A 26,768-nucleotide genomic window follows, 5' to 3' on the forward strand; every position below is an offset into this window, starting at 1 on the left:
AAATAAGGGGTCAGATTGGTTGACTTGTGAACTGATTGAACTGGTCGAACCGACGATTGAATCAATTTGATCTATTTTTAAATATTTATTTTTATTTTTATTAATTTATTCAATTGAACCAATTGAATTGATCGAACCAATTGAACCAAGAATTGGTGGTCTAATCAGTTTGCCTACTGCTTCAATTCATAAAACCTTGAACTTAGTTAACGATATATTATAAGTAAAATTAATTAATTATTATTTAGCTTTTGAAAGAAATGAGAAAGAAGAGAGAATAAAAAAGTTTTAATCAATGTTGAATTTAAAAAATTCAAAGTTTTAAAATAGATTTTAAAATTCAAAATATAACTCTTATCAAAATTAGACTTTAAGTTTACTCAAATTCAAATTTAATTATCCAAAAGAAGTAAATTTTCAAATAGAAATCCATTTACTTTTACCCAAATCATGATTTCGAAACAGGCTATAACATAAATCAACTTTTACCCAAATCATGATTTCTAAACAGGCTATAACATAAATCAACTGTGAAATCATAGGATCTATCAAATGAAACACCAGTCACTTTTGCCTGGTATCCTTGTCTTCACAATACCCGACCAACTTCCATTACTTTTGCATTTGGCTTTCTTTATTGAGGAAGTTTTGGACACAATGCTAACTACAATTCACGAGAATCTAACATTGGATATCACTCAGCAACATGTCAATGTAACAACTTGATGTTGATGGATCAAAATGACTATTTAATAAAGAAACCACTTCTATTCATTAGGCAGCCATGTCTTATTTGCACAACGGCCAAAGGTATATATTACCAGCTGAGCTATTTAATTGGCAATAAAATTACAAAAGATCAACTTTGACTTGGTTGGGGAGCCTAATCATTGGCAAAATTGGAGGAATGAGATTATAGAGACTTTACAACTATGTTGATTTCTAACATGAAATTGAAAACCTAAAAATATCATAAACCATTTTGTGACCGTCGGTTAAAAAATAATTGTTTTGATTAATTCTTTGGCAACACCAAAGAGAGATGTGAAATTCACAACAATTCGGAGCAATGAATACATGGATGGTTAATAAGCCTGGCTACGAGGCTCTTTGGCTCTGGAATGAGCGCAGACGTCAAGCTGTTCCAGAAATGAAACGTCACAGACTCGGTCAGAATCCTGTTGAATAAAGCATCTTGCTGCAATTTCTCAGATTCTGTCGTCGGTGAGACAAAGTATCTGTTTTTTATCCAAATTAGTAATTGCAGAAGAGAATAATTTACAACTTAAAATGAAAAGAAGTCAACTAGTTAAAGTGCAAAGAATCGCAAGGCAAGCTAGAGAAAATGTTAACATGCAAACTGTAAAAATTTCCTTTTCATAAATGCAAGTTAGTGTGTGCCTTGAGGATCACAATTATAAGGTAATACCTTTTATTGGCTATGGAACACTTGCTGCAAGAGCAGGCCATTGACAATCTGTTTTATGGTAAAAGTGGGTGTTTTTTCTAGGTTCTAACAGAGTTCGGCAAACTGCAAGAAACAAACTCACTAAAGCTATTGAAATATAAAGGAGATGGTCAAATGACTAAATGTTCATCCTAAAATAATAACTCTTCTTGGAACCATCTACACCTGGAAATCCAAGGATCTACTTATTTAAAGTGTAGTTCTAGGCATATAGCCAAAACATGGCAAAATAGCGCGTTTGCTAGAATAGAGATATCCCAAATAGAAGATATAACAAAGGAATCACCTTCCCACAAACTAATCAGTCACTGTGGAGAAGCAGAAAAAAAGGCAGTAGGAGAAGAAAGTTGGAGTTGGGGGAGCATGGAGAGCATCACTAGTCAGATTTTGCAATAATAAGAACAAAATATACATATGCTTAGAAACATGTATATGGATGGTTTCATGTTTATTCGTGCATACATGCATATTGCCTAAAGTGACTTGGAATTGTAAATTTTACGAGAGACATGCGTTTATCATTTCCAAGAGGTGGGATGTATATGGGATGGTACCTTATAATATGCTGAGAACTAATAGGGAAGAAAACAGCGGAAGGTTTCACATTTAACTCTGGCTGTTTGATGGATATGTTCTTTCCATTCGAAAACCTTTTTGCAACTCTTGATAGAAGATCAGCCCCATTCCATCTCAATCGGGTATCATCATACGTCAAATAGAACTCATTCAAACACTCCATTATAAAAGGACTGCACAAATGCAAATATCCAAGATTGATTTAATTGCTGGTATAAGAAAAACCAACAATCTACCAAAACCATATAAAATCGAAAAGGAAAAACAATATAAATTTCTCTACTTCAGAGGTGCCCTTCCAAACCCCAGAGTGTAGCTCTCCTACAATCCCTCCCACCCAAAACTTTGAGGAAGAGACTTTCATTTCAGAAACTAGATATAAATTATAGACCAAAATATATGCCTAGTCATTAGAACATGCCTCAACACAGAATAAAACAGATATAGCTTTCTATTATAAAAATTATTCGAAGAAAGGAAACAAGAAGAAGAGCTTTTTCTTTTGAAAGAAATGAATATGATAAAACCAAAAAAAAGCAGCATCATGTTGAGAAGATGACACAACAGCTTCAAGTAGTAAAACTCTTAAAATACTCGAGAATTAATAAAAAAATATTTTTATTACTTGAAAAATCCAAGCACAAGCAACACTAGTTTCAACCAAGCCAAAAACTGGAAAAAATAATTGAGAACATAAAAAACAGTGCAACATTTACCTCTCCTTTCTAAATGCCATTAAAGCTCCATTCAAAGAGCTTCCTTGATCTTCAAGGCCCACAGAATTATTGAGTGTCAATAACGGTTTCAGAACTATAATGTCAGAATCAAGATAAATGCCACCATATCTGCAAAACAATATCGGAAGACAAGCAGGAATAAGGGTACAAGGAAAACAAAAACTGTAAACATTGAAGCTAAAAGGTAGCAGCGTACTGACTGAAGTCAGTCATGTAGCCACCTATTAAAACCAATGATTTAGAAAGTTCAACTTAAGCAGAAAGAAATAAGAGATTGTCATAAATTCTCTATGTCGTGCTCCAACTAGGAGTAATAATTAACATTTACCATACTAAAAACAAGAGAACTGAGCTCAAAACTCCAAATAGAACCATCGTGATCCTCAACATTGAGTAAGGGAGACTGCTTCCCTTCTGCACCACTTTAAGCTTTTGATTTGACAGTTAGTTACTTTTACCCCTCAACAATGTGCCCAAAAAAGTTAAGCACATTTAGAACGTGCTAGGTTGAGTTGAGTGGAAAAGAGAAAGGATGGAAAGAGGGAGTGGAAAAGTAGAAAGAAAATAAATTTTGAATGTGCTAGGTATATACTATAACAATAATAATAAAAGGGAAAACGGATGAATTTTGATGTACCGACAAATTTAATGCCTTAGTTTATCTATAAATCTCAAATATAAACTATAACAATAATAATAAAAGGGAAAACAGATGAATTTGACTATCAGAAAAGAGCATAATCCATTGAAACAAGACCTGATTTCCAACATGTATTGCAGCAAATTGATAAAAACATCCTAAACTTCACAAAAATATGTGCACAGATGAGCAAGCTTACTTGTAAAGAGCATAATTCATTGAACAACCAAGATCCAGTTTCCAATATTTATGGCAGCAAATTAATGAAACAATTCAAAATTGCATTCTAGACTTCACAAAAGTATATGAGCAGGCTTACTTGTAAAGAGCAGCAAGTCGAACGAGCTCACTATAATGGATAGTATAGAATTTTGTCTTTCTCCATTTAAGCCACAAAGATGCAAATACATGGGTAGGTGTATCTTTCAACAATTCATCAAGGTTTGGCATTGCTACAGCAACTTTGTAACTGTGCGGCACACGAAACCATTTATAGAAGCATTGATATGATAAATCAAAATGCAGAACCAGAACAAAACTTACCCATCTTTCAAAAAGCTATCTTTGAAGAAATCAAGCTCAATCGTTTCGGAGAACACTAAGACACAAGCATCTCTATGCTGAGCAAGCAGACTCTCTAGCCCCCTTTGGTGCCTAACACTATACATCCATGGAGGGGAATTCCATATCATAAAAACTCTCATATCACACTTCCCTTTCTTAAAAAATGCATCCACAAAATCTATAAAAGACAACCTTGAGTCCAATCCAGGATAGTAACCCCATCTCTTTCCATCCGCATATATATGGCCTGAAAACTCAGTGTTAGTCTTATGAGCCTCCAAATCTTCATTCTTGACCTCATTCTTCCTAATTCTACTCTCATTTCTATTTGTATTTGAACTCAAATCTTCACTGCTACTACTTTCTCTTTCGCTTAACATATTCCTCGCATTTTCATTTTTCTTACTCTCACTGCCTTTATTAACCTTCAAGCCCGTCTCGGAAATCCCCAAGGGCTTCTTCCCAGTAAAAGGGACCTTCTTAAACTCACTCAAAATCCACTTCTGCACCATTTTATCCCCTCTAGTCAAGCCAGTAGCACCAATCCCGTCAGGGTCTTGCAGCAAAGGATTATTCAAAGGATTCAAAATCTCCAAATTCGACTTAAACATTCTACCCCTTCTCAAAAAATCACTTTTCTTATCAAACCAATCACCCCATTTCTCCCTCAAAGGGTTCACTTTTCTCCCGGCAACTTTCTTGACCAGCAAAGCATCTTCAATACTTTCCACTTCAGTCATCTTGCTCCTAACTTCCTCATCCAATGGGATACCATCGGATCCAAAGGCTGCCTTAATTTTGACATCTTCCCCCGAAAACCCTTCGTTCAAAAACCCTCCATCGTAATCCCAATCTTGAATCGAACGTTTATTGAAAGCTCTTCTGATTGATCGACTTAAATGGTCGAAATAAAAATGCCCAGACGAAAAGATCTTGTCTTTTTTATTCATAGTCGTGATTTCTTGCTCCTCTTGCTCGACCTCATTGTTGTTGTCGTCTTCGGTTATGTCGTTTTCTTCGAGAGTGTCGAGTTCGTCAATTTTGTCGTCGGTTGAGGAGGTGATGGTGGTGGTGGCGACGTCTTCGGAGTCGGAGAGGAGAGGGATGGAGTGGAAAACCGCGTCGTTGTTATCTACGGAGGAGTGGTGGGGATACATGTGGGATTTGGAAGAGAGGGAAAGGCGGCTGTAGAGAATAGATACTGAAAATAACAGGAGAAGAGCTGAGATCACAGCACATACCTGTGCGCCGTAACGTGGCCGCCGCCGAGATCGGAGATTCCGAATCATTTTCCCCCGCCGTTAAACTCTTAGCGAATTCCGGCAATGGATAAAAGAGAAGACGGAGTGCGACAGTGCAGAAAGTTCCTAGCCTTCACGTGGAGCATTTGGCTATGGTGGGAAATTAACATATTTTTCTATGTTCTAACCAAATTTGTAAAATTTATTTATAAGGGGTAACTTCTGGGTAACGTTACGCAATTTTGGTAACCATTTTTAAAATTGTATTAATTTGCAGGTTAAAAAATTCGCTAATATGTAAAAAAGAATTTTCCTTAAATTAATTTGTGCCTCCCCTCCATCCTTAGAGTGGTTTAAAAAATTAAAATAAAATAAATCACCTTTTTAACAATGTAAACTACTATGGATTATGCCACCTTTCGCTTTATATTATTTTTTTGGATTAATTAATTATTTTAATTTTTATGGTTTAGAAATAATTACTATTTAAAAAGTCATAGCTCAAATATTTTCTATTATTTTTTATTTCTTTCACTATGTGTGAAGATTAAAAAAGTTTGTGAATGATAAAGTTAATTTATGATTAAAATTTTCAAATTTTAAGTCAAAACATTGTAATTAAAATTTTGAGTTTCACATCAAATTTTTCCATGCTTAAATATTAATTTCTGTAAAGCAAGCAAGGAAATTTGCAGAGCACATTTTGTGCAATTCTGATGATAAAAGAGCAAAAAATTGGAGTTTCACAAACTCAGCTCCCCTGGAAATCCTCAAACCCTATAAGCTCATGGGCCTTAAATGGAGTTTAAAAATGGTTTATGCAAACAAAGCCCAACCCACATCTCTGCGAACCTTCTTCCTCGACAAGAAATGAAAACTTCTCCGATCTAGCAACCTGCATAAAGTAAAAGTGCACACTTTTTTTCTTTTGTTCATAATCACCCCCCAAACCCCCGAAGTAAATCCTTTTCTCTTTTAGTGATATCCGCTTTGTTCCCTCTCTCTTTTCTTCTTTTAACAATTTTCAGTGTTTCGGACTTTCAGGTTTCTGTATTTTATCAATTCCGTTTCTCCTTAAATCAAAACCATGGGAGACAGTCAATATTCATTTTCTCTCACAACTTTCAGGTAATGTCTTCTTCGCTTTATAGCTTTGTTAATGTACTATATTTCATAATTTTTTTAGAACAAAAGTTCTTTTTTTTTTGTTGTGTTCTTGAACAGTCCTTCAGGAAAGCTAGTTCAGATCGAGCACGCCTTGACGGCAGTAGGATCGGGTCAAACATCTCTTGGAATCAAAGGTTTCTTTGTTTTCTTTTTAAAAAAGGGTTTTGGGATTTTAGAAGTATTAAAAAAGTTGCTGATGGTTTTGATTTTTATGCTAATAAATGGTTTTAAATTACAGCTGCTAATGGGGTAGTAATTGCTACTGAGAAGAAATTGCCTTCAATCTTGGTTGACGAAACCTCTGTGGGTATATTATTTAGTACCATACACTCACACTTTCTATCTGCATTTGGATTTCTAGATTTTCCCATGTTACATCGACCTTGGTGTCAATATGACCTTGGGTATTGGGTTTACCAAAAATTAGGGAATGGTTGAATGCACTCACTTCCTAGCGATAGAAACATGCAATGCTTGTATTTGCTTAATTACTTTTAGTTTTTGTTTTGGGAAAATATGTGAGGCTCTATGTTATCATGTAAAAGTTAACTGATAATTGATGATGCTTTAATTTTCTTTTCCTGGTAGAATTAGTTTGTTCTTTTGAAGCAATTCAACTTTATAATGTATGAAGATTAAAAGCCTAGGGTATTCGATTTCTAGTTCCATGCTGATGATTTTTTGTTAATTACCACAAAATGTGGACATTTGATGTCTGATTTCAGGTTCAGAAAATACAGTGTCTGACACCAAATATTGGAGTTGTTTACAGGTTTCTTTTCTTTCTGCAATTATCTGGAAAGCTCAGTTATTTTGTTCTTTTAGTTGGAGATATATTGGATCTGATTAGCATGCATATTGGATTAAACTTCTTGAAAATTAAGTCTGTAATTATCTCTGTGTTTCGCCAATGTCTTGAGCAAGTACCAGTTCATGTGCATCTATGACATTGTTGACTTACCAAACAGAGATTTCAAAAGGAGCACCCTAAGTTACTAACTTCACGGTTCATAAGTTGGTCTATCATAGAATACTCTTTTTCTAAAAATCGACTATCCAGTACATGGCCATTTTTTGTTTCATGGAATTTATTCCTTTTTTAAAAAGCTTCCCTACCTTTTCTTTTTGTTCTATGCCTTGATTAATATATGAAGAATTCATTTACTCATATCCTATTTGTCAGAGAATTTTTATTTATGATCTTGCTGTCTTGTTATGTTTTTTTTTGTAAGAAGCTCTGTAAGTTGTTAACCATGTAATATAGTTTTTTTTATGGTTTATTATTTTGTGCCACTTTTCGCTATAGCCAACAAAAGAAAGGAGACTGTGCTTTTGATTTTGAAAGACGGTTAGGCATGTAGAAAGGTGAAATGCGTTTCTTTCAAAATAAGTAGGTTTGATTACTAGGCTACTAAGTAAATAGCTCATCACCATTTCTATGTTTTAATACAGTTCTTTGCTTCTAATATAACTTCTATATTTCTGATATATAGATTCACATAAATCTTCGTATTGTTCTGTAGTGGTATGGGCCCTGATTTTCGAGTTTTGGTTCGGAAAAGTAGAAAGCAGGCAGAACAGTATCATAGATTGTATAAGGTATTGATGGCTCTTAATGACGCTTAGTTAACTTAATTTCTAACCTATGTGCATCTGGGAAAAAATTATGTCAGATCAAATCATGGTATTGTAGCTTTGGTCTGATCTATTGATCAAAGTTAATTTTATCTGTACATTTACCTTATACATTTGTCCAATAACTCAGTTAAAAAATAAAGGGTTATATGTCATATATTGACTGGATTCTAAGATGTATTAGTTTTTGTTTGCAGGAACCAATTCCAGTAACACAACTTGTAAGGGAAACTGCAGCTGTGATGCAGGAGTTCACTCAGTCTGGGTAAGAATTTTGTCCTTGTCTGTAAAAACAACTATTCTTCCTTCTCTTTTCTCAGAATTATGGCTATGATTTTGAGGAATCAAACTGTTTACAGGCTTCGATAGTAGTCTGTTATGCAAAAGTAGGTCATCTTTGCTTCATGTCAGCTTTTGAGTTGTAAAGTAGCATAGTTTATTTGGCCAAAGTGAAAGTAGCATAATTCTTAAATGTTTTTTTCTTAAAACTTTCTGTATAATACTAAGTTTCTTTTAGAAGACTTTGTCTTAGAATTTTTGTATATTACTAAGTTTTTTCCGGTGTAATTTTGGCCTTAATATTTTTGCATTATGTTGGAGCTGAAAGTGGAATATGAGAAGAGAACTTCAGAGAAAAATGGCAATGTTGTAGACCGCAATTTTTTCACATGCCTTATCATCCATGGCCTTGCTGCTATTTTTGGGTCCGTTTGAATTGGACCAAAAAAGTGGAAATGCTAAATTGTGCAATCCTCTTGCTTTGATAGTAAGTTTGATGTATCTTTCTTTCTCTTTGTAGTGGTGTAAGGCCTTTTGGTGTATCTCTACTGGTTGCTGGATATGACGACAATGGTCCACAATTGTACCAGGTACTTCTCATAGATAATAGTTAATTATATGGCCAGTTAGAGATTGAATACAGTGTTTTATGTGCTTTTCAGCTTCATGATTTTGTTCCTTATCACTAGGTGGATCCATCTGGTTCCTATTTCTCATGGAAAGCCTCAGCAATGGGGAAAAATGTCTCAAATGCAAAAACATTTCTTGAGAAAAGGTGTTTGCCTAGAATCTGGTTCTTATAGAATGCAATTCTAAATTTACCAAAAATTTATATGATATGTTATGCTGATTATGTTAGGATATCAATTTATTTAGCTTAAAATTATATAAATTAAATGCCCATCATTTCCAGAATTGAGATGGACATTCTCCTGCATTCTGTTTCTCTGTTACTGAAATTGCAGTTGATTTGTTCTTTCCTTGTAGATACACTGATGATATGGAGCTTGATGATGCTGTGCATACTGCTATTTTGACTCTCAAAGAGGGGTAATGTCAATGCTAAAATTTCTCCCACCTGGTTATCTTTAAATGTTACCGCACAGGAAGATCCCTTATCCATATATATATATATATCAAAGAACCTCGGAAAAAAAATTGTATAGGTTGTCTTTACTATTGTGTCATTAATAATCTTGCAACCCGTTCTCTCAATTTTGCAGATTTGAAGGACAAATCTCAGGGAAAAACATTGAAATTGGGATTATTGGAACTGACAAAAAATTCAGGCAAGCACCGCTTTGACCCTTTCCCCCACTTTCTAAACCCTTTTGCCGGTGGTATGGTGATGGAATATGGCCTTTTAGGAAGTTTTACAAAGTAGCGACTCCTTGTGAAATGCACTTCTGAATCTGAATGTTGTGTTTGTTTACTTGCAATCATGCTTATTGCACTTATTTGTGTTGTTCGTGCTATTTTTTATTTCTGAAATTCAGAACGTTTGTTTCTAGTGGCTTAATTACTTCTGCTTTCTGTACTGCAGGGTACTAACCCCGGCTGAAATTGATGATTATTTGGCTGAAGTCGAGTAGCTTATCTTCTTTCTCGAGACTATCAAGAAGTGTTCCTTTTTATGCAACATTTGTTTTGAGACCGTACATTTCAGTCAAAAATGATTTACTTTACGTTTCTGGTATACATGTTTTTAGCTTTGTTGCACCTCAATTTTAAGGGCATGCTCACATGCGCCTGTTGGTTAGGGAATATCTTCAGGGTCTCTCTTCTAGATTTAAACCCTTCTGCCTTGTTCATTTAAAACCAGTCCTTTGTTGGGCAGTTTTTTTGCCGTCAAATGAGGGATTCTTTACTCAATTTACCAACATTTTCACATGCATATGCCTGCGTGAATCCGAATTAAACTCTGACTGTACTTAAGAAACCATCAATAGGTGAATTCCCAATGAATTGAATCCGTGCTTGATTACCACTGTCAATGTTTTTAGTTCTAGTTCACCAAGCTCATCCCGGAAGACATTGTTACAACAATAATTGATCAATGCTATGCCATGCGGTGAGCTTGAAATTCCAAAGCAATTAAACATATGGGAACCAGGTGACTACTACAAATATTAAAAGCTTTAAATTATAGAAAAGAAATGGTTAATGTAATATACACATAAAATTATCTAATCAGAGATGATGCTATTAACTTCAAATAATAGTCAACTGAGAATAGTTAATATTAGATTGCAAGTTGAATTTTATTTGATTTTTTAAAAAGGTGGTTGGGATTTTCAATCTATTGTTCATGAAGTTGCAGTCTAATGGCATATAGGTGGGGGCCTGGAGCTAGGACGATCGCATTTGTGCAGGGGCAGTGAGTGAGACCCAGAACTATTGTCATATATGGTCTTATCCAGTTTTTATTTTGGACCTAACATTAAATATTCTCTAAATCATATATTTAAACCCAATTAAACTTAATAAGTCAATTGCAATATAGCTTTTTATAAAGAAATTAACAGTAATACGAACTAAGTCCATACCACATCTTTGGTCAGTTGAGGCTGCTTAAGAAGGGGAGCCTCCCAAGAATTCATGAATATGGCCAATGCACAAAGCGACAGCCTCACACGTTTTTTAAGTCTCAAATTAAAATTGACCCAACCAACGTCCAAGAAGAAAGCTCAGCTGCCATTGGCGACGATATTATGGCTTTTACCAATTATTTTGTTATCGTTAAAGGGTTAGCAGTGATGGCTCTGAGGTTAACCCTAGACCAAAAAGTAAAAACAATTTAAAAAAAAAATCAACATGAAACGTTGAATAGATACGAGGATGATATAATAAATACGATATGGTATACTCAAAAACATATATTATATTCATGTTTAAAATTAATAATACCTTAATAAATTACGGATTTTACCAGTTATACACACAACAAGACGACGTGTATTAAGTTTTTATTATTTGATGCAGTCTCCAATTGACTTCCGTGGAACAAAGAAAAAACAAAAAAAAAGTTGATAATTGACCATCCAGATGGCGATGGCGATCGCAGCTTAGAATTCAGAAGGTTCTCAGAACAAGAAAGTGTTGCTACTTGTTCCAAAGGTCTAACAGTTTGGTTCTCTGATTAAACAATCAATATCTATATAAACCCTCCCATTCCCATGTCTTTCTCAAATTTACATCAAACATACCGTTTTCTATATTATTCATTTTCATCCACCACCTTTTCACGGTTCTTGCTTTTTGCTCTCCACCACTACGCCGATATTAGTATATTACCAGGTTTTTCTTTCATGGATAAGATGCAGTTGTCACCGGTGAGACATGTCGATAGGCAGAAAACAGAAAGGCCAAGGACCAAAAGGGTATGGAAACTGAAGCTTAGTGTTACTTGGCAGCGTATGAAGAAGGTCTTGAAATCCACTCTCAAGCATCGCCTTCATCTCCATCTTGCATCAAACCTGAGCAAGCTTTCGACTCTTAAACTTAATCATCATGATATGGCTATCATCAAGCCGATTAAGCATGTAATGAAAAAGAAAAAGACAATTCGTCCCACGATGCCATTGGCACAACTCATTCAATTGCCCTACACCGCGGCCGATTTCATCGACCACGGTCATGCAATGACTCCCACCAAGTCCCCCATCGAGAATATATCCACACGATGGCGTGAGCTTCATGGTTTGCATAATTGGGATGGCCTTATTGAGCCTCTCCACCCTTGGCTAAGGCGAGAGGTTGTCAAGTACGGAGAATTCGTCCAAGGAACGTATGATGCTTTCGACTTTGATCCTTTATCAGAGTTTTGTGGAAGCTGTAGATACAATAGGCACAAATTGTTTGAAGAACTAGGCCTTACTAAACATGGTTACAAGGTTACCAAGTACATTTATGCCATGTCCCATGTCGATGTTCCTGAATGGTTGGAGAGGACTTATTGTACTTGGAGTAAGGATTCCAACTGGATGGGATATGTTGCAGTCAGCGGAGATGCTGAAACCGCAAGGATTGGGAGGAGAGATATCCTCGTGGCATGGCGGGGCACGGTGGCTCCAACCGAGTGGTACACGGACCTCAAAACACGTCTGCAGCGTCTTGGGAAAACTAATATCAAGGTGCAAAGAGGGTTCCTCAGCATCTACTCTTCCAAGGGTGACTTCTCAAGGTACAACAAGTTGAGTGCATCGGAACAAGTCAAGGAAGAAATCCAGAAGCTTGTTAGCTTTTTCAGAGACAGAGGTGAGGAAGTTAGCTTAACAATTTGCGGTCATAGCCTTGGAGGCGCATTGGCACTCCTCAATGCCTACGATGCCGCAACGTATGTCCCCCATCTCTTCATCAACGTCATCTCTTTCGGTGCACCAAGAGTTGGGAACATACATTTCAAGGAGAAGCTCAAGGAACTAGGAGTGAAGACACTAAGGGTTGTTGTCAAGCAAGACATAGTCCCAAAGTTGCCAGGGTTCATACTCAACACCATTCTTAACAAGTTTACAGCGGTTACAGGGAGATTGAAATGGATTTACCGCCATGTCGGAACGCAGTTGAAACTTGATGTACTCATGTCCCCATACTTAACACGTGACCCGGATTACACAGGGTCTCATAATTTGGAGACTTACCTCCATCTGTTAGATGGATACATTAGCAAGACATCAAAGTTTCGCTGGAATGCAAGAAGAGATGTTGCCTTGGTTAACAAGTCAACTGATATGTTGATAAAGGAGTTGAAGATCCCAGAGTTTTGGTATCAAAGGCCATTCAAGGGACTTGTGCTGAACCAATATGGCAGATGGGTTAAACCAGGGAGACCAGTTGAATACATCCCTTCTCCACGTAGCATCGGATCTGATCACGACCCTTCACTTTAAAGATTAATTGTTGATTCAAAAACATGAACCCAAAGTCCAATTTTGAGTGTCTTCTTTTAGCCCATTTCTTCTGTTGATATAAGAGTCATTTATTTGTTGAACATCTGATCTACAAATGAGTTCTTTTAGCTCTCTTTTGTTGAATTTGATTATACAGTAAGCTTGAAAGAGAAGCAATTGTTTACAAGGCGACCTATCTACAAAACTCCATTAAACACTGAACAAGAACTAATTTAAGAAATTCAAGCTGAAGATCCAAAGGAAGTGATTGTGTTAAAAACAAACTATCTGACAGCAAGGTTCCCTAAAACCATATTATCAACAGACAAATCTAAGTTTAAGGACACTTGAGGTTCAAGACAATGACATGGTACCTCAGTGGAAAGACACAAGCAAGACAAACAAAAAAATGTACATCAAACAGAAGATTCTGATCTTGAAACTTGAGACAAAGCATCTTCAAAGTGCTCATCTTCTTGTTTGTCAGAGATCAAGCTTGGTGGGATAAAGGATTTGAATATCTGTTCCATGTGAGGAGTTTCTTTCAGTTCTTGGCTAGCGACCTCAAGCACCGTGTGACAAAAAGCCCCATAGAATTTCTTCCTACAGACAATGACAAAGACGAGAGACAATATCGGGAGCGGAACCAGGATGGGAGTATAGTAGAATCTCATGACCCCAAAGTAACCCAACATGGTAACTTGGTATAAGAACAGGGCACTAATGATTCGGGTTTGCATGTGAGGCCACATTCTTCCATAGCTCTCATATGCCGGAACATAAACTTTGAGTGCCTGTTATACGAAGGGTGTACAACCAATAAATAAAACGAAACTAAAATCAAATTGTGAGAATAATTATCAATAAGCAGAAAATTAACGGGGTAAAATACCTGATTCCGGAGAACAAGCCAACCCAAGGCAAAGTAAAGTACTCCAAATGGGATGATCACAGGAGCTATAACCGAGTAGCAAAGAACGATTGTGACGATAAGCATGTCACTAGGAACTCTAGTTACATAGTTAATATCTCCGGGAAACCAAGCTTCTCTTAACTCGGCTTCGTTCTTGCAAAGATATTTTCTCTTCAAATGATATATGATTAGAGGGACTATTCGAGAAAGCTCAAGCCCATAACCAACAAAGAACCTGTCAAACCAATAACCCAATCAAACTAAAAATCAAACATTTAAAGCAATTGCGATAATAAAAGGATGAAAGCTTACTTTAGAGCCACGAATGTAAGGAAGAAAGTTGCATTGCCAGGCAGACTTTTTGCCAGCATGTCGAAAACGGAGTTAGGCTTCTCCTCAATGGTCTTAATTGAAGCGATCAAAGTCCCACCAATAGTAACACCAATGAAAACATTAAACACGATGAAATAAAAGTATTTCCCAGATGCAGCCCTTATGACATGGCTCCCACTAGGGATTCCCTCGGTTTTAGAGAGGAAAAAGAGGAACTTGGGCAATAATGCCAAAAATATGATGAGTGCAAGCTGAGGAAGATATGCCTCCAATACCGTCTTTAGTGCAGCTATATCAACAATAGGCTTCAAGAATGGCAGAAGTTTTCTCAGATTCTTAAGGGTTGTGACTGCAGAGATAAAAGTAATGGGAATCATATAAAAAACTATGGTCAGAAACACGACAATATAAACGACATATTGTCGTATTATTCTATCGTAGAACTTGATGGCCAGGTTGCTCCATATGAGTTGACGAGGTTCGGGCGCTTCAGTAACGGTCCAATTGTCAACCATCTGAGCATGTAGGCTTTGAGCAGCCAGGGCTGCAGTCACCCTACTGGTAAAGAAAACCAAAGCAGAACCTTGCTGCTTTTCTCGGAGGGTCACCTTTTGTTCAGCTTCCAATTTTTGTGTCAATTCCTTAATCTTTTCATTGTAGTACTCTATGCTGTCTACTTTTTACCACAGAGACCAAGGAAGCCGGTTCTGTTGGTTGGTCTCGTGCCTTGACCATTTCTCTGGGACAGTGCATATATGGCTTCTGCGCGCGCAAGCTTCTTCTTGAACCCTTCCAACTCTCCCCAGATTTTATCAACCTAAATTTCAACAATATGTTTGCTTAAAAAAATTGAACAGCGATGAACGAAAAGGTTTCAACTCGAAAAGAGATGCACATTATTATCATCTTACCTCTTTGTTGTTAGTGACCACCATTGATCTGTAGAATGTCTCAGGATATATAGATTTGAAGTATGTATCAACCTGCTGTTTTCGAGTTTGACCTGAAGTGGCATTCGGCAAGTCTCTAACAAGAACCGCGAATTGCTCAGGTTTCACTTCATTAGACATTAGAGCAGTAGCTCTTAGTGCAGAAACATGTTGGTAAGCCTTAAATGTAAGGAAATAGGTGACCACAGACACCCAATAGGTGGCTACCAGGAATGCCCACAACCTTGGACTCTTCACCTGTATAGACAACAATAAACAGACTTTTGTACATCAAAACATATCTGTGACATCGTAATCGTACTTGGTCGGAGAAAAACAAATCCGGTTCATGAGAATGTTACATAGCTTACCTCAATATTCGCCATTGATAACTTGTCTAGGTCGCTGAAAGTTCCATTGCTCGTAGTATTACTAGTATGTTCGTTCTTCTTCACACCATCATCAGTTGCAGCGATGGGTAGAAGAACTGGAAGCAGTACAATGCCAGACAAAACCAAGATTCCCAATACTGTCGAAAAAGAATTAGAATTTCAGAGTTCATCCTTCAGACACTTTTATTCATTACATCAAGCAAATTCAGACAGAAAATTTCTTCATTGTTCTGGAATCAAATAACAAAGATCCTATATTTCCTTACCTTCATTTTCCTACTTTTTTTTTATATTTTTCTTAAAATGTTTGTGTTACTATATATGTTATATGGTTCTCTACAAGTATCTTAGAAAAAATAAACTGGGAAAATTTAGATATATTGGTTCCAAACATATACCATAACCTACATTTACAAAGTCCAAGTCCAGCTAACATAGAATAAACTAACACAATTTCTGGTATAACAATTCAGAGTACTTTGTATATTTGACTGATATATCAGAAAAGACAAGAAGAATCCCATTAAAGTAGAGAAAAAAAAAACTGACCAGAAATAGAAACAGAGAAGTCAATATAAAATTCACTTCAGGAAAAAATTCCCAAAAATAACAACAAACCAACAAAAGTTCTAACCCTAGTTTAAAACTAAAGTAAGAAAAAAGCTAACTTTCTAATCAACCTCCAAAAAAACCTCCTAAACTAGAACTGCATTAACAAACACAAACAGATCTCAAACTCAAAAAAAAAAAAAAAAGGACAGGACATCGAGTAGAGTAACTGAAAAGCCAACATTTGTACATAAGATTCACACGTGTGAAGAAAACTGACAAAGGAGACAAAAAGATAAGGACAAAAACCAGTGCTGAGGAAGACGAAGTAGACGGCAGTGTCAATCCCAGACATGTTGATGACATCTTGTTCACTCGAAGACAAGGCTTCCTTTATCCAAGCGAAAGGGTTTCTTGTCCTTGAACCGCCTTCCCACGGTTCCATACCTTTGACGATCCGGTTCGGATAATACACCACCGCGTTCCCTTGCCTCGTCGAAAGCCATGCAAAGAGCACCATCAACACTATGAATATTACAAAAGAAGTCCCTAAGGACGTCAAGAATGAACTAAAATCCATCTGCCTTCACTCTTCCTTTAAAAAAAAAAGTTCCTCTGTTTTCTGAAACTGAAGGTAGAAGAAGAAGGGAATGAAGTGGTAGCCGTTAAAAGACCTGATAAAATAACAGTCTAGGAAAAGAAGGGGAAACAAAAGAGGAAAGGATTTAAAAGTTGAAGGGAAAAAAAATTAATTTGGCATTTATTGAGTTGGTGGGTGGTTACAGATTACGATAACCCAAAGTTTTCAAATGAAAAAAAAATATCTAGAACTGGGGTTTTGGATGCTGGTTTTTTCCTTTTGTGGGGTATGAAAATGAGTATTTCATTCTTTGCTATGTTCCATCTTTTTTCTCTTTTTTTTTTCTTTCTTTTTAATGCAAGGATTGGCGTAAGAGAACAGTGTTTTAAAGCGGATTTCATGGAGATGGATTGTTAGTCTGTGGTCAAGTAAAAGGACAAGACAAAAATTTATGTTTGTTCTTACAGTTACGTACGGTTAAGTAAGTTTTAATGAACTGATAAATACTTAACAATCGCCATAATTTGGTTTTTCAAGCTGTGAATGATTGGTTTTCCCACTTTATGTTGCTTACATGCGGGCAAATCTGTCGGTAAGACACTAAAATGGAGAAAAAATTTGGGATCCTTTGGTTTCCCGTAATGAAATTTCATTTTGTATGAATTTGTTTCATTAGAGACTTACTAAATTTTATAGTTAAAACACACTTATGTTTTTTAATACAGGTTACCATAAAATGTTACGGACTAAAATCATCTTTTATGGAAATAAAAGGTGATAATAAATTAATAATAAAATGAGAAGTGTAGTAATGTATTGTTTTGCATTTGAATGCAATTAAAATAGTATATTTTTATATTAAAATATAAAAAGTATTTTTTTAAAGTTAAAAGTAAAATCTTTTAAAATAACAATTTGTTATAGAATGCACATCTGCTTAATTGATTCTTAGAACTTATTTAATATCTTACTTTTATTAAATTCACTCATTAATTTTTTTTATATAAACGGAAGGCTTGAAACTCAAAATATAAAATAAAACTTCAAAAAATGAGGTGGAAAAAAAGCTAATACCATAATTTCTTTTGTCCGTGTCTATCTACCTTATCCACTAAAAAATCTGTGTGACTCAGAAATTACCAGCTTAACTCTCATTTTTTGTCTCAGCAACTTCAAATGATTTTTGAAAACAAACGACAAAATATGAAGAAAAAAAAAAGCTGAACTTCAAATGAAAGCTATTGTCTCTCTGTATGTTACACGTGTTAGATCCCTATATGCAGTCGGCATCAGCCAACAGCGAGTGCGATGTCGGAAATTACTCCCGCCGAGTAGGGACTTGAGATATCTTTCTTTACCAACTTAAAAGCCAGACGTGGAAGGAAAAAGAAAGGGGGGGGGACAGGGCTTTGATGTTCGCTCTGACACGTGGCATAATCTTTGCGTTGCCGACAGGTGATGAGATAATATTTTTCACGGTTGAGGAGAATGTGGGACCCCGAACTTGTTTGAAATTTAGACCGTTTTTTCCTGAGAAAGACTGATCCAGGAGAGGCACGTGGCGGGGCAGATAGCCGAGTGGGAACCACCAACATGTGCCTATGTGTTAAAAGAATGTTAGTTGATGAAAAGGGAAGGTGGGATGGAGCCGAAAATATCTTTCTTTTATGAAAAAAAGATAATTAGTACGAGTATGTAGATATATAATCGTTTAAAAAAAATCTCATTTAATTGAACCTTAAATATTTTTTTATACAAAGCTAAATAAATAGTCAAAATCATATATTGCTTCAATAGAATGGCAAAAGAAATAAAAATCTTCACATCCACATGTGATCCCAATTAAAGACTGACAATGTGTTAACAAAAGACTTTCATTTTTATCATTCTTTAAATAAAATAAATTCAAATGAATTTCACACAGAAAAAGAAATCATTAAGCTAAAAGTAAAAGTGAAACAATAAGTAGTGTATTTCACACTTGGCTAATATATGGTTTGGCAGATATAATACTGCATGGGAACTCTTGTTGACGAAAATTTTATTTTATTTTTTGAAAAAAGTAGAAGAAAGATATACGAATAGTTTGTGTAGTTGGCAAATTATAACACTTTGCTTGAAAGGAAGGGCAACTTTTTATCAACGAACCACCTTGGCCCACGCCTTTTTTCAACTTCTCTCCATCATCACATTCGAGTTGGATAGAACCTAAAGCAGTTTATTTTTAATAAAATTATGTGTTACCTTTTACGTAACTTTGGATTCTAATAATGTGAATTTTTAGAAATGAGGTTTTCTTTACAATTCATTAGTTTTAATTTTCTTGCTCAACACCATTGTGTGTAATTAATACATATTAAAAAATTATAACAAAAATGGTTGAATATAATTGGAATATATTAATTATTTTGATAATCCAATAATGCATTAACAAGTAAAGGTGATACTAGACACTGAAAATCACCTTGATTTTTCAGTTTCATTGAGGACCAGACGCCGTGTTGTTAATATTAATAAGCTACTTCTCAGTCAATTGCACAGTGCCTTTGTCTTCAATTATTTGAATTTAAAAGATTCATATGAGGGGAAGATAAATTCGGAGTGGATTTAGAAAAGGCTTGTTGCCAGGTATTCCTTCCGATGAGCCCTTAATTTCCAACCCCCATAATTATATGGAATGGGGGATTGCTATGTTGATATCAAGGAATTCAGAGAAGAAAATAGCTAGAGTAAAAAATGTACCTTTTTTTTATTTATTGGCGAGACTTTGAAAGACAAAAATAGATATATACAGTGTAAAACCCTTTGTAAAGGTGAAATGATAAGTGTGAAGGATAAGGGAATGTTGAAGGTTTAAACTGCAAAAATAATTTGTATGAAATGTATTGGTAGTGGAAGGCCAGGCTCCTTGATAGCAATGGCGCTATTGTTTATGGGACCAACGCGCTTTTGTACACCTTATGTTATTTGTAATATGATGAATTGAGTTAAATGATTAATCCATTAAAATACTAGGTTATCTTTTTCCGCTTCAGAATGTTTTCAGATTATAAAGTCTTAATCATTATTTCACTACTTAGAGGAAACTGTATTCACATTTTAAAGTTTTAAGTTATATTATAATTGAATTGATATAATGAGTTGATTAAAAGTTTTTTTTTACAAAATAAATTATATTATTATAAATAATTTAAACATATATTTTAACTCAATATGTTGGATTTATGGACAAGGAGGAATAATGAGATTTTCAATGCTAATTATGTGGCTTTTTTATATATATAATATAAAAAAATTAAAAATTTTGAAAATGGGATACCAACTTGATTAATTACGAAGCTAGTATGGTTGGGGTGACGGAGGGTGTCAAATAGGCAGCATCACTCTATTTTCTAACACATGTCAATCACCATTAAAAAAAAATTATATTAGATGAAGGTATCTTTATTGGCAGTATCAAAATGAGATTTTATACGGTTTAAATATGAATTGATGGTTGTGCCCATGTAATAGGCGACACCAATGGTGCCAATCTCATAGATGACACATTTGGACAAATTTATTGACTTTAGTTAGAGCATCAACCATGATAGTATCGCTTTTAACTCTCTTCCCACAAAAAATTGTAGTTATGAGCAAAATCGTATAAAAAAATTATCATTTTAGTTTACCATTATTGCCTAATGAACAACAAAGCAATTCGATTAGAATTTAGAAAGAAAACATAAAAGTCATCAAATAATAGTACATAACAGAAATTAGCAACATTAGAACCAAAGAACTTAATGGAACAATCTCAAATTACACAATTCTCCAGGAAAAGAAAGAACAAAATTATTCTTAAAAATATAAAAATCATAAATAATAGCATACAAACATAAAAGAACCAAACCGCTAAACTTAGAACCTCAAATTACCCAATTAAACTTAGAACATCAAATTACCCAATTTTTCAAGTAAAGAAATAATATAAATAATTAAAAGAACACAAATTAGGTAAAGAGCTGAAAACCGCCTATGAGATTGGCACCTATTACATGAGCACAATCATCAACCCGTATTTAAACTATATAAAATCCCATTTTAATACCGCTAATGAAAATGCCTTCACTTGATATAAAAAAAATTTATTTACAGTCACTAATATTTGTTAGAAAATAAGGGTGGTGCTGCCTATTTGACACATTTCTGTCACCTCAACTATACCAATTTTGTAATTAATCCAATTAAAATCTCTTTTTTAAAATTTTTAATTTTTTTATATTATATAAGTAAAAAAGCCTAATTATGTTGAAGCAGAGAATGTCTACGGTTGCAGGCTGAGGTACAAACATCATTTCATGACAAGCAGGTTGGGAATACAGTTTTCAAACTAGAGTGTGCCGTTTGGTTCAACGGGAGAATCCACCTATTGGCTGGTTCAAAGTCAATGCGGATGAGGCATGTAAAACAGATTCTGGTTTAGCTTACTCTGGAGGGATTATATGTGATCATAGGGGTGAGTTGATGGCTGGATTAGCGAGGAATATAGGGCGGTGTACTATGACTGAAGCGGAATTATGAGTAGTTTATGACGAGCTGCAGCAGGCTTGGTTTTGCGGAACGAGGAGGGTAGTGCTAGAGGTGGATGGTTTAGTGGTGGTGAATCTGCGGTGTAATAGTTTCGATAGTCAGCATTCCAATGCTCTAGCTGTAGGGGGTGATGTGGCATACTTATCGAGAAGGCAACAGAGTTGCTGACGCAATGGTGAATATGACAACAGGTCGACGATATTTTAAGAAATAGCTGATGGTTTACTCGGAATCTCTTTCCGCTCTGTAAAGAAAAGGGATTATAACAAAATTACATATTGGCATGCTAAAAACATTAGAAACATGTTCGTATTCAGTATACTGCTCCGTTGTAACCTTCCTCTTCATGAATGCAATTACTTCTAATAGAAACTAAAAAAATATGAAAGGATTTTGAAAAGGGAATTGTAGGCTCCAAAGCCAAAAAATTGCGTTTGTGTTGTAATCGATAACTTTTTGCTATTTTAATGGTTTTGGTGCAAGTTGTATCTTGTTAAATGATTCGGAGCAACAAGACGAAACCAAAATAATTAATCTATAGAAAGTAAAATAGATATAGAAAACATTTTTGTTACACTAAAAATGATTTCCTTTTTAATAAATTTTTTGGTAAACTTCACTATCTATCCCTAAATTTTGTTTAAAATTACATTTCAATTATTGAATTTTCAAAAATTACTTAATAGTCATTAATATTATTGAATAGTTACATTGAAGTTAATGGATGAACATTAATTCAAACCGTTAATAATTACTTTAACCCTTAAATTATAATTAAAATATCATTTTGTTACTTTTGAAAATTTTCTTGTAATTGAATTTTATAAAAAAAAATCTTAAAACTTAAAATATTAAAGTTGATATATAAAAATCTTAAAATTAAGTAAAAATATAAAAACGTTTAAAAGATCATAAGAATAAAAAGATTTAATATATAATTTATAGAAAATTAAACTTCAGAAAATATATGTAAAAAAATTAAAAATAATTACATAATTTTCTAGCTTCACGAGTAATTTCTATATTCTGTTTGTTCTTTTTTTCTTCATTCTTGTTTTTCTTTTCCTTTTTTTAATTTCTAGCTTCTTGCAATAACGGAACCCAAACTTAATCAAGGAAAAAGAACCCCATGTCTTCATCACCCTCCCCTATTTTCCTTTGCAGCCTCTGCGACAGCAGCACATCTACCTCCGATGAAGCCTTCTCCTCCACACTTCCAATAATCACTTGGAAAATGGTAAAATTACAGGTGATTACAGAGAAATTTAGTGCAAAGACGAAGAGAGAGATTTGGAGGTGTTAGAGTTGTGACTCAAATTCTTATTAAAATAAAATACAAGTGCAAGATAGGAGATTACTTCTGTTGATTTGTAACACCCCCACGCCCGAAACTGTCACCGGAGTCAAGCTTGAGGTGTTACTAAACTTATCTTACCTTTTAAACAACTCTAAACCACTTATTTTAATTTTCAGAATAAACTATTTTTCTGCGTCATGGTTGCTTAAAAATTCATTTCTCAAGTTTCAAAACTCAAAATTAAGATCCGTAATTTTTTCCTGAAACTAGACTCATATATCTATCTACTAATTTTTTTCTAGAATTTTTGACTAAGCCAATTAGTACAGTTTATTAGTTAAAGTTACTCCTGTTTTAGAATTCGACTGCACTGGCCTCTACTTACTACGAACCACTTTTATCTCTGTACAAAATTCATATGACTGTACCGTTTGTTTCTATTAAAACTATATTCAATAAAGATTCTAGCAATATGAATTACACCACCTAATTATTTTTGTAAAATTTATGGTGAATTTCTAAAGTTGGAACAGGGGATCCAGAAATTGCTCTGGCCCTATTTCACTAAAACTCAGATATCTTATAAAATACAAAACCTTTACCTGTTTTGCTTATTCCATAAGAAAATAGACATAATAAGCTTTAATTTCATATATTATTCGTCTTCAAACTATGTTTCTACAATTTTTAGTGATTTTCAAAGTTACATCATTTCTGTTACTTGAATCTGTTTTTAGGTTACTTTCACATTTTTCATAATTTTCATGTGATAATCATCATTCAATCATACATATTAATAAACATGTATATCATCGGCCATTTTATTAGCTAATCACTAGCAAGTATTTACACATCATTCATTGTTCATATTATACCAAAAGTAGCTAAGTTTCTATACATGCCATACCCAAAACAAAACGTCTAATTATACCGAGTTATTTCTTTGATAGTGTGATCGGCCTCCGACGTTTCCTTCGATCCCCGAGTGGCTAGATAAGTACTATAAGAAGAAGAAAATAAAGAGATTAAGCACTAGGCTTAGTAAGCTTACAAGCAAATAAATCACAACATTCAACATAATGGATAATTATGCATAATATCATCTAACATCATAAATTTCTTTACTTCTCAATTTCTATCTTCTTCTTTATTCCCTTACCTTCTTTCTTACCTGACCTTTCCTTTTTCATAAATATAATCTACTTTTCATTTGATGTTAATTCACTGTAATTTAACTCGTACCCTGACCCGTTGAACAACTCGGAATACTAAGGATACTAGGGTCGTTCCTGTCTTTCAATATCCTGCCAATGCCATGTCTTTGACATGGACTTACATGAATTATTCCTGTCTCCAATGCCATATATAATATGGACTTACATGGCTCAATCCTGCCTCCAAAGCCATATTTCTAATATGGACTTACATGGCTCATTTCTGTTCTATCCTGTCAACCCTAATATCCTAACATTTCTAGGGTTCAACCGGGGCTTTCTAACACTTTTCCTCTGTCACTTCACCTTAAATTCGACTTTAAATATTTTCATAACATAATATATAAATGCTGGAAATTGACAATAATAATGTAAAATAAAAGAATATTGCATTTATTCACTGTAACTTACCTTGATACAAAATGTGACTAAACTTTACAATTTAGTCATTTACTTTTTCTTTTCCCCGATCTACTCCCGAATTTCGTTCTTCTTGATCTATAATAGCAAATTTAACTTATTTAATATTCACATTTATTAAAACAGTCCTTGACCCAAACTTTGGAAAAATTATATTTTTACCCCTAAACTTTCACATATTTGCACTTTTGCCCCAAGGCTCGTAAATTAAACTTCATCCTATTTTCTTATGTTTTATGACATGCTGATCATTTTTCCCTTCTATGGAAATATCAAAATCAGACTCTAACATATACTTATGACTATTGGTATTTTTTTTTCCGATTTAAGCCCTTTTACTCGTTTTCACTTAAAACTGAGTAGCATAAGGTGTTTAACATAATTTAAAACGTCATATTCTATCATAAAACACCAAAATACACAAATTTCAGCTATGAGTATTTTTCCAAATATGAACCCTAGGTTGAATTATTGCTAGAATAAGTTTAATCAAGTTATCGGGACTCCAAAAACGTAAAGATCATTAAAAACGGGGCTTGGAATCACTTACTATGAAGCTTGAAAGTTGAAGAAACCCCAGCTATGGAGGAGAGCAAAGATCGGCAGAAACTAATTGAGAAGATGACCATTTTTGTGTTATTTTTCCCTTTTTAATTCATTTAATATCCAAATGACCAAATTGTCCCTCCTTACTAAACTTTCAAAAATTCCTTTCATGTCCTAATTTTTGTCCATGAACTTAAAATTGGTCAAATTTTTATTTAAACCCTCCTAATTAATATTCCAAAGCAATTTCATACTAAAAACTTCTAGAATGCAAGTTTTGCAAATTATTCGATTTAGTCCCTAACCTCAACTTAAGCACTTTATGCATAGAATTTCATCACGAAATTTTCACACAATCATGCAATCATACCATGAACCTCAAAATAATAATAAAATAAATTTTTCTACCTCAGATTTGTGGTTTCACAACCACTGTTCCGTTTAGGCCCTATTTCGGGATGTTACATTTCTCCCCCCTTTAGGAATTTTCGTCCCGAAAATCTTACCTGTAAAGAGATTTGGGTACTGTTTTCTCATAGCCTCTTCGGGTTCCCATGTAGCCTCATCTACCCCGTGTCTATTCCATAGTACTTTCACAAGTGCAATACTTTTATTCCTTAATTGCTTTACCTCTCGAGCTAGAATCTTTACCGGTTCTTCACCGTAAGTCATGTCTGGCTGAATCTCAACCTCTGTCTGAAAAATCACATGTGACGGATTTGAACGATAACGACGTAGCATAGACACATGAAATACATTATGAATCTTCTCTAACTCAATCGGCAAAGCTAACCGATATGCTAATGGTCAGACTCTCTCAATTACTTCAAACGGTCCAATAAAACGTGGACTTAGTTTGCCTTTCTTACCAAATCTGAGAACTTTCTTCCACGGGGATACTTTCAAAAAAACTTTGTCACCAACTTGATACTCAATCTCTTTTCTCTTCAAATCTGCATACGACTTTTGTCTGTCTGAAGCTGCTTTCAAGCAATCTCTGATGATTTTTACTTTCTCTTCTATTTCCTTAACTAGATCAATCCTGTAAATCTGATTTTCTTTAAGCTCTATCCAATACAAAGGTGTGCGATATTTACGTCAATACAAAGCTTCATAAGGTGCCATCTTCAAACTTGACTGATAACTATTATTGTAAGCAAACTCTACTAATGGTAAATATTTTTCCCAACTGCCTTGAAATTCCAATACACAGCATCTAAGCATATCTTCAAGTACTTGAATAACTCTCTCTGACTGACCGTCGGTTTGAGGATGAAAAGCCATACTAAAACTCAACTTTGTACCTAAAGCCTCTTGTAACTTCTTCCAGAACCGTGAAGTAAATCTTGGATCTCTGTCTGAAATGATCGATAATGGTACCCCGTGTAGTCTGACTATCTCTGAAATATATAACTCGGCCAACTTGTCAAGTGAATAATCCATATGAACTGGGATAAAATGAGCCGACTTCGTTAACTTATCAATCACAACCCATACTGCATCTTTCTTTCTCGGTGTAAACGGCAATCCTGTTACAAAATCCATAGTAACTCGATCCCATTTCCATTCTGGAACTAGCACAGGCTGCAATAATCTTGAGGGTACCTGATGTTCGGCCTTTACCTGTTGACAAATCAAGCATCTAGAAACAAACTCTGAAATATCTCTTTTCATTCCTACCTACCAATACAATTTTTTCAAATCATTATACATTTTTGTACTGCCTGGATGAATAGATAAAGGACTGCTATGTGCTTCCTGTAAAATCTTCCGAATAAGCTCATCATTCTTTGGTACACATATTCTGTCTCTAAACATCAAACAACC

The 26,768-nt window shown here is 34.7% G+C and overlaps 4 protein-coding genes across 6 annotated transcripts; 2 read left to right on the forward strand and 2 right to left on the reverse strand.

The window, feature by feature from the left end:
* Positions 1-968: 968 nt before the first annotated feature.
* Positions 969-5,413, reverse strand: LOC107958304 (uncharacterized protein At4g19900). Of its 2 annotated transcripts, XM_041113541.1 has the most exons (6): positions 5,227-5,411; positions 3,965-5,117; positions 3,741-3,890; positions 2,761-2,889; positions 2,023-2,217; positions 969-1,238 (listed from the first exon to the last, which is right to left on the reverse strand). In XM_041113541.1, the coding sequence occupies exons 2-6, from the start codon at positions 4,933-4,935 to the stop codon at positions 1,052-1,054; spliced, it is 1,632 nt and encodes a 543-aa protein (XP_040969475.1). In that variant the 5' UTR covers positions 4,936-5,117; positions 5,227-5,411; the 3' UTR covers positions 969-1,051. The 2 variants fall into 2 exon arrangements, with proteins under 2 accessions (XP_040969475.1, XP_016749513.2); XM_016894024.2 differs by having other exon boundaries at positions 3,965-5,413.
* Positions 5,414-5,944: 531 nt separating this feature from the next.
* Positions 5,945-10,179, forward strand: LOC107958303 (proteasome subunit alpha type-2-A). Of its 2 annotated transcripts, none has more exons than XM_016894023.2 (12): positions 5,945-6,130; positions 6,271-6,354; positions 6,451-6,527; positions 6,632-6,696; positions 7,119-7,165; positions 7,917-7,992; positions 8,226-8,293; positions 8,828-8,897; positions 8,997-9,082; positions 9,295-9,357; positions 9,531-9,596; positions 9,851-10,179. In XM_016894023.2, exons 2-12 carry the CDS (start codon positions 6,314-6,316, stop codon positions 9,897-9,899), a joined length of 708 nt encoding a protein of 235 aa, XP_016749512.1. In that variant the 5' UTR covers positions 5,945-6,130; positions 6,271-6,313; the 3' UTR covers positions 9,900-10,179. The 2 variants fall into 2 exon arrangements, with proteins under 2 accessions (XP_016749512.1, XP_016749511.1); XM_016894022.2 differs by having other exon boundaries at positions 5,991-6,184.
* Positions 10,180-11,624: 1,445 nt separating this feature from the next.
* Positions 11,625-13,297, forward strand: LOC107958302 (phospholipase A1-Igamma1, chloroplastic). The gene has a single exon (XM_016894021.2). It carries the CDS (start codon positions 11,625-11,627, stop codon positions 13,194-13,196), a length of 1,572 nt encoding a protein of 523 aa, XP_016749510.2. The 3' UTR covers positions 13,197-13,297.
* Positions 13,298-13,444: 147 nt separating this feature from the next.
* On the reverse strand, positions 13,445-17,350 carry LOC107958300 (CSC1-like protein ERD4). Its single transcript, XM_016894020.2, is given in 7 exon segments — positions 13,445-13,990; positions 14,089-14,344; positions 14,422-15,121; positions 15,124-15,259; positions 15,354-15,629; positions 15,743-15,900; positions 16,622-17,350. Coding segments are annotated over 7 exon segments (2,175 nt in total). The 5' UTR covers positions 16,893-17,350; the 3' UTR covers positions 13,445-13,612.
* Between the last annotated feature and the right edge of the window lie 9,418 nt (positions 17,351-26,768).

The sequence above is a fragment of the Gossypium hirsutum genome, chromosome A05 (assembly GCF_007990345.1).
Source record: "Gossypium hirsutum isolate 1008001.06 chromosome A05, Gossypium_hirsutum_v2.1, whole genome shotgun sequence".
Lineage (NCBI taxonomy): Eukaryota > Viridiplantae > Streptophyta > Magnoliopsida > Malvales > Malvaceae > Gossypium > Gossypium hirsutum.

What these genes read in the sequence shown, in the direction of transcription:
- LOC107958304 (XM_016894024.2), bottom strand. Translation starts at nt 5,274, where the DNA reads ATGATTCGGAATCTCCGATCTCGGCGGCGGCCACGTTACGGCGCACAG. An exon ending in CGACTTGCTGCTCTTTACAA is followed by an intron (nt 2,890 to 3,740) that starts GTAAGCCTGCTC and finishes ATTGTTTTGCAG; the next exon opens with ATATGGTGGCATTTATCTTG. An exon ending in AGTTCTCAGCATATTATAAG is followed by an intron (nt 1,239 to 2,022) that starts GTACCATCCCAT and finishes GATAAAAAACAG; the next exon opens with ATACTTTGTCTCACCGACGA.
- LOC107958303 (XM_016894023.2), top strand. Translation starts at nt 6,314, where the DNA reads ATGGGAGACAGTCAATATTCATTTTCTCTCACAACTTTCAG. An exon ending in TCTTGGTTGACGAAACCTCT is followed by an intron (nt 6,697 to 7,118) that starts GTGGGTATATTA and finishes GTCTGATTTCAG; the next exon opens with GTTCAGAAAATACAGTGTCT. An exon ending in CAGGAGTTCACTCAGTCTGG is followed by an intron (nt 8,294 to 8,827) that starts GTAAGAATTTTG and finishes TTCTCTTTGTAG; the next exon opens with TGGTGTAAGGCCTTTTGGTG.
- LOC107958302 (XM_016894021.2), top strand. Translation starts at nt 11,625, where the DNA reads ATGCAGTTGTCACCGGTGAGACATGTCGATAGGCAGAAAACAGAAAGG.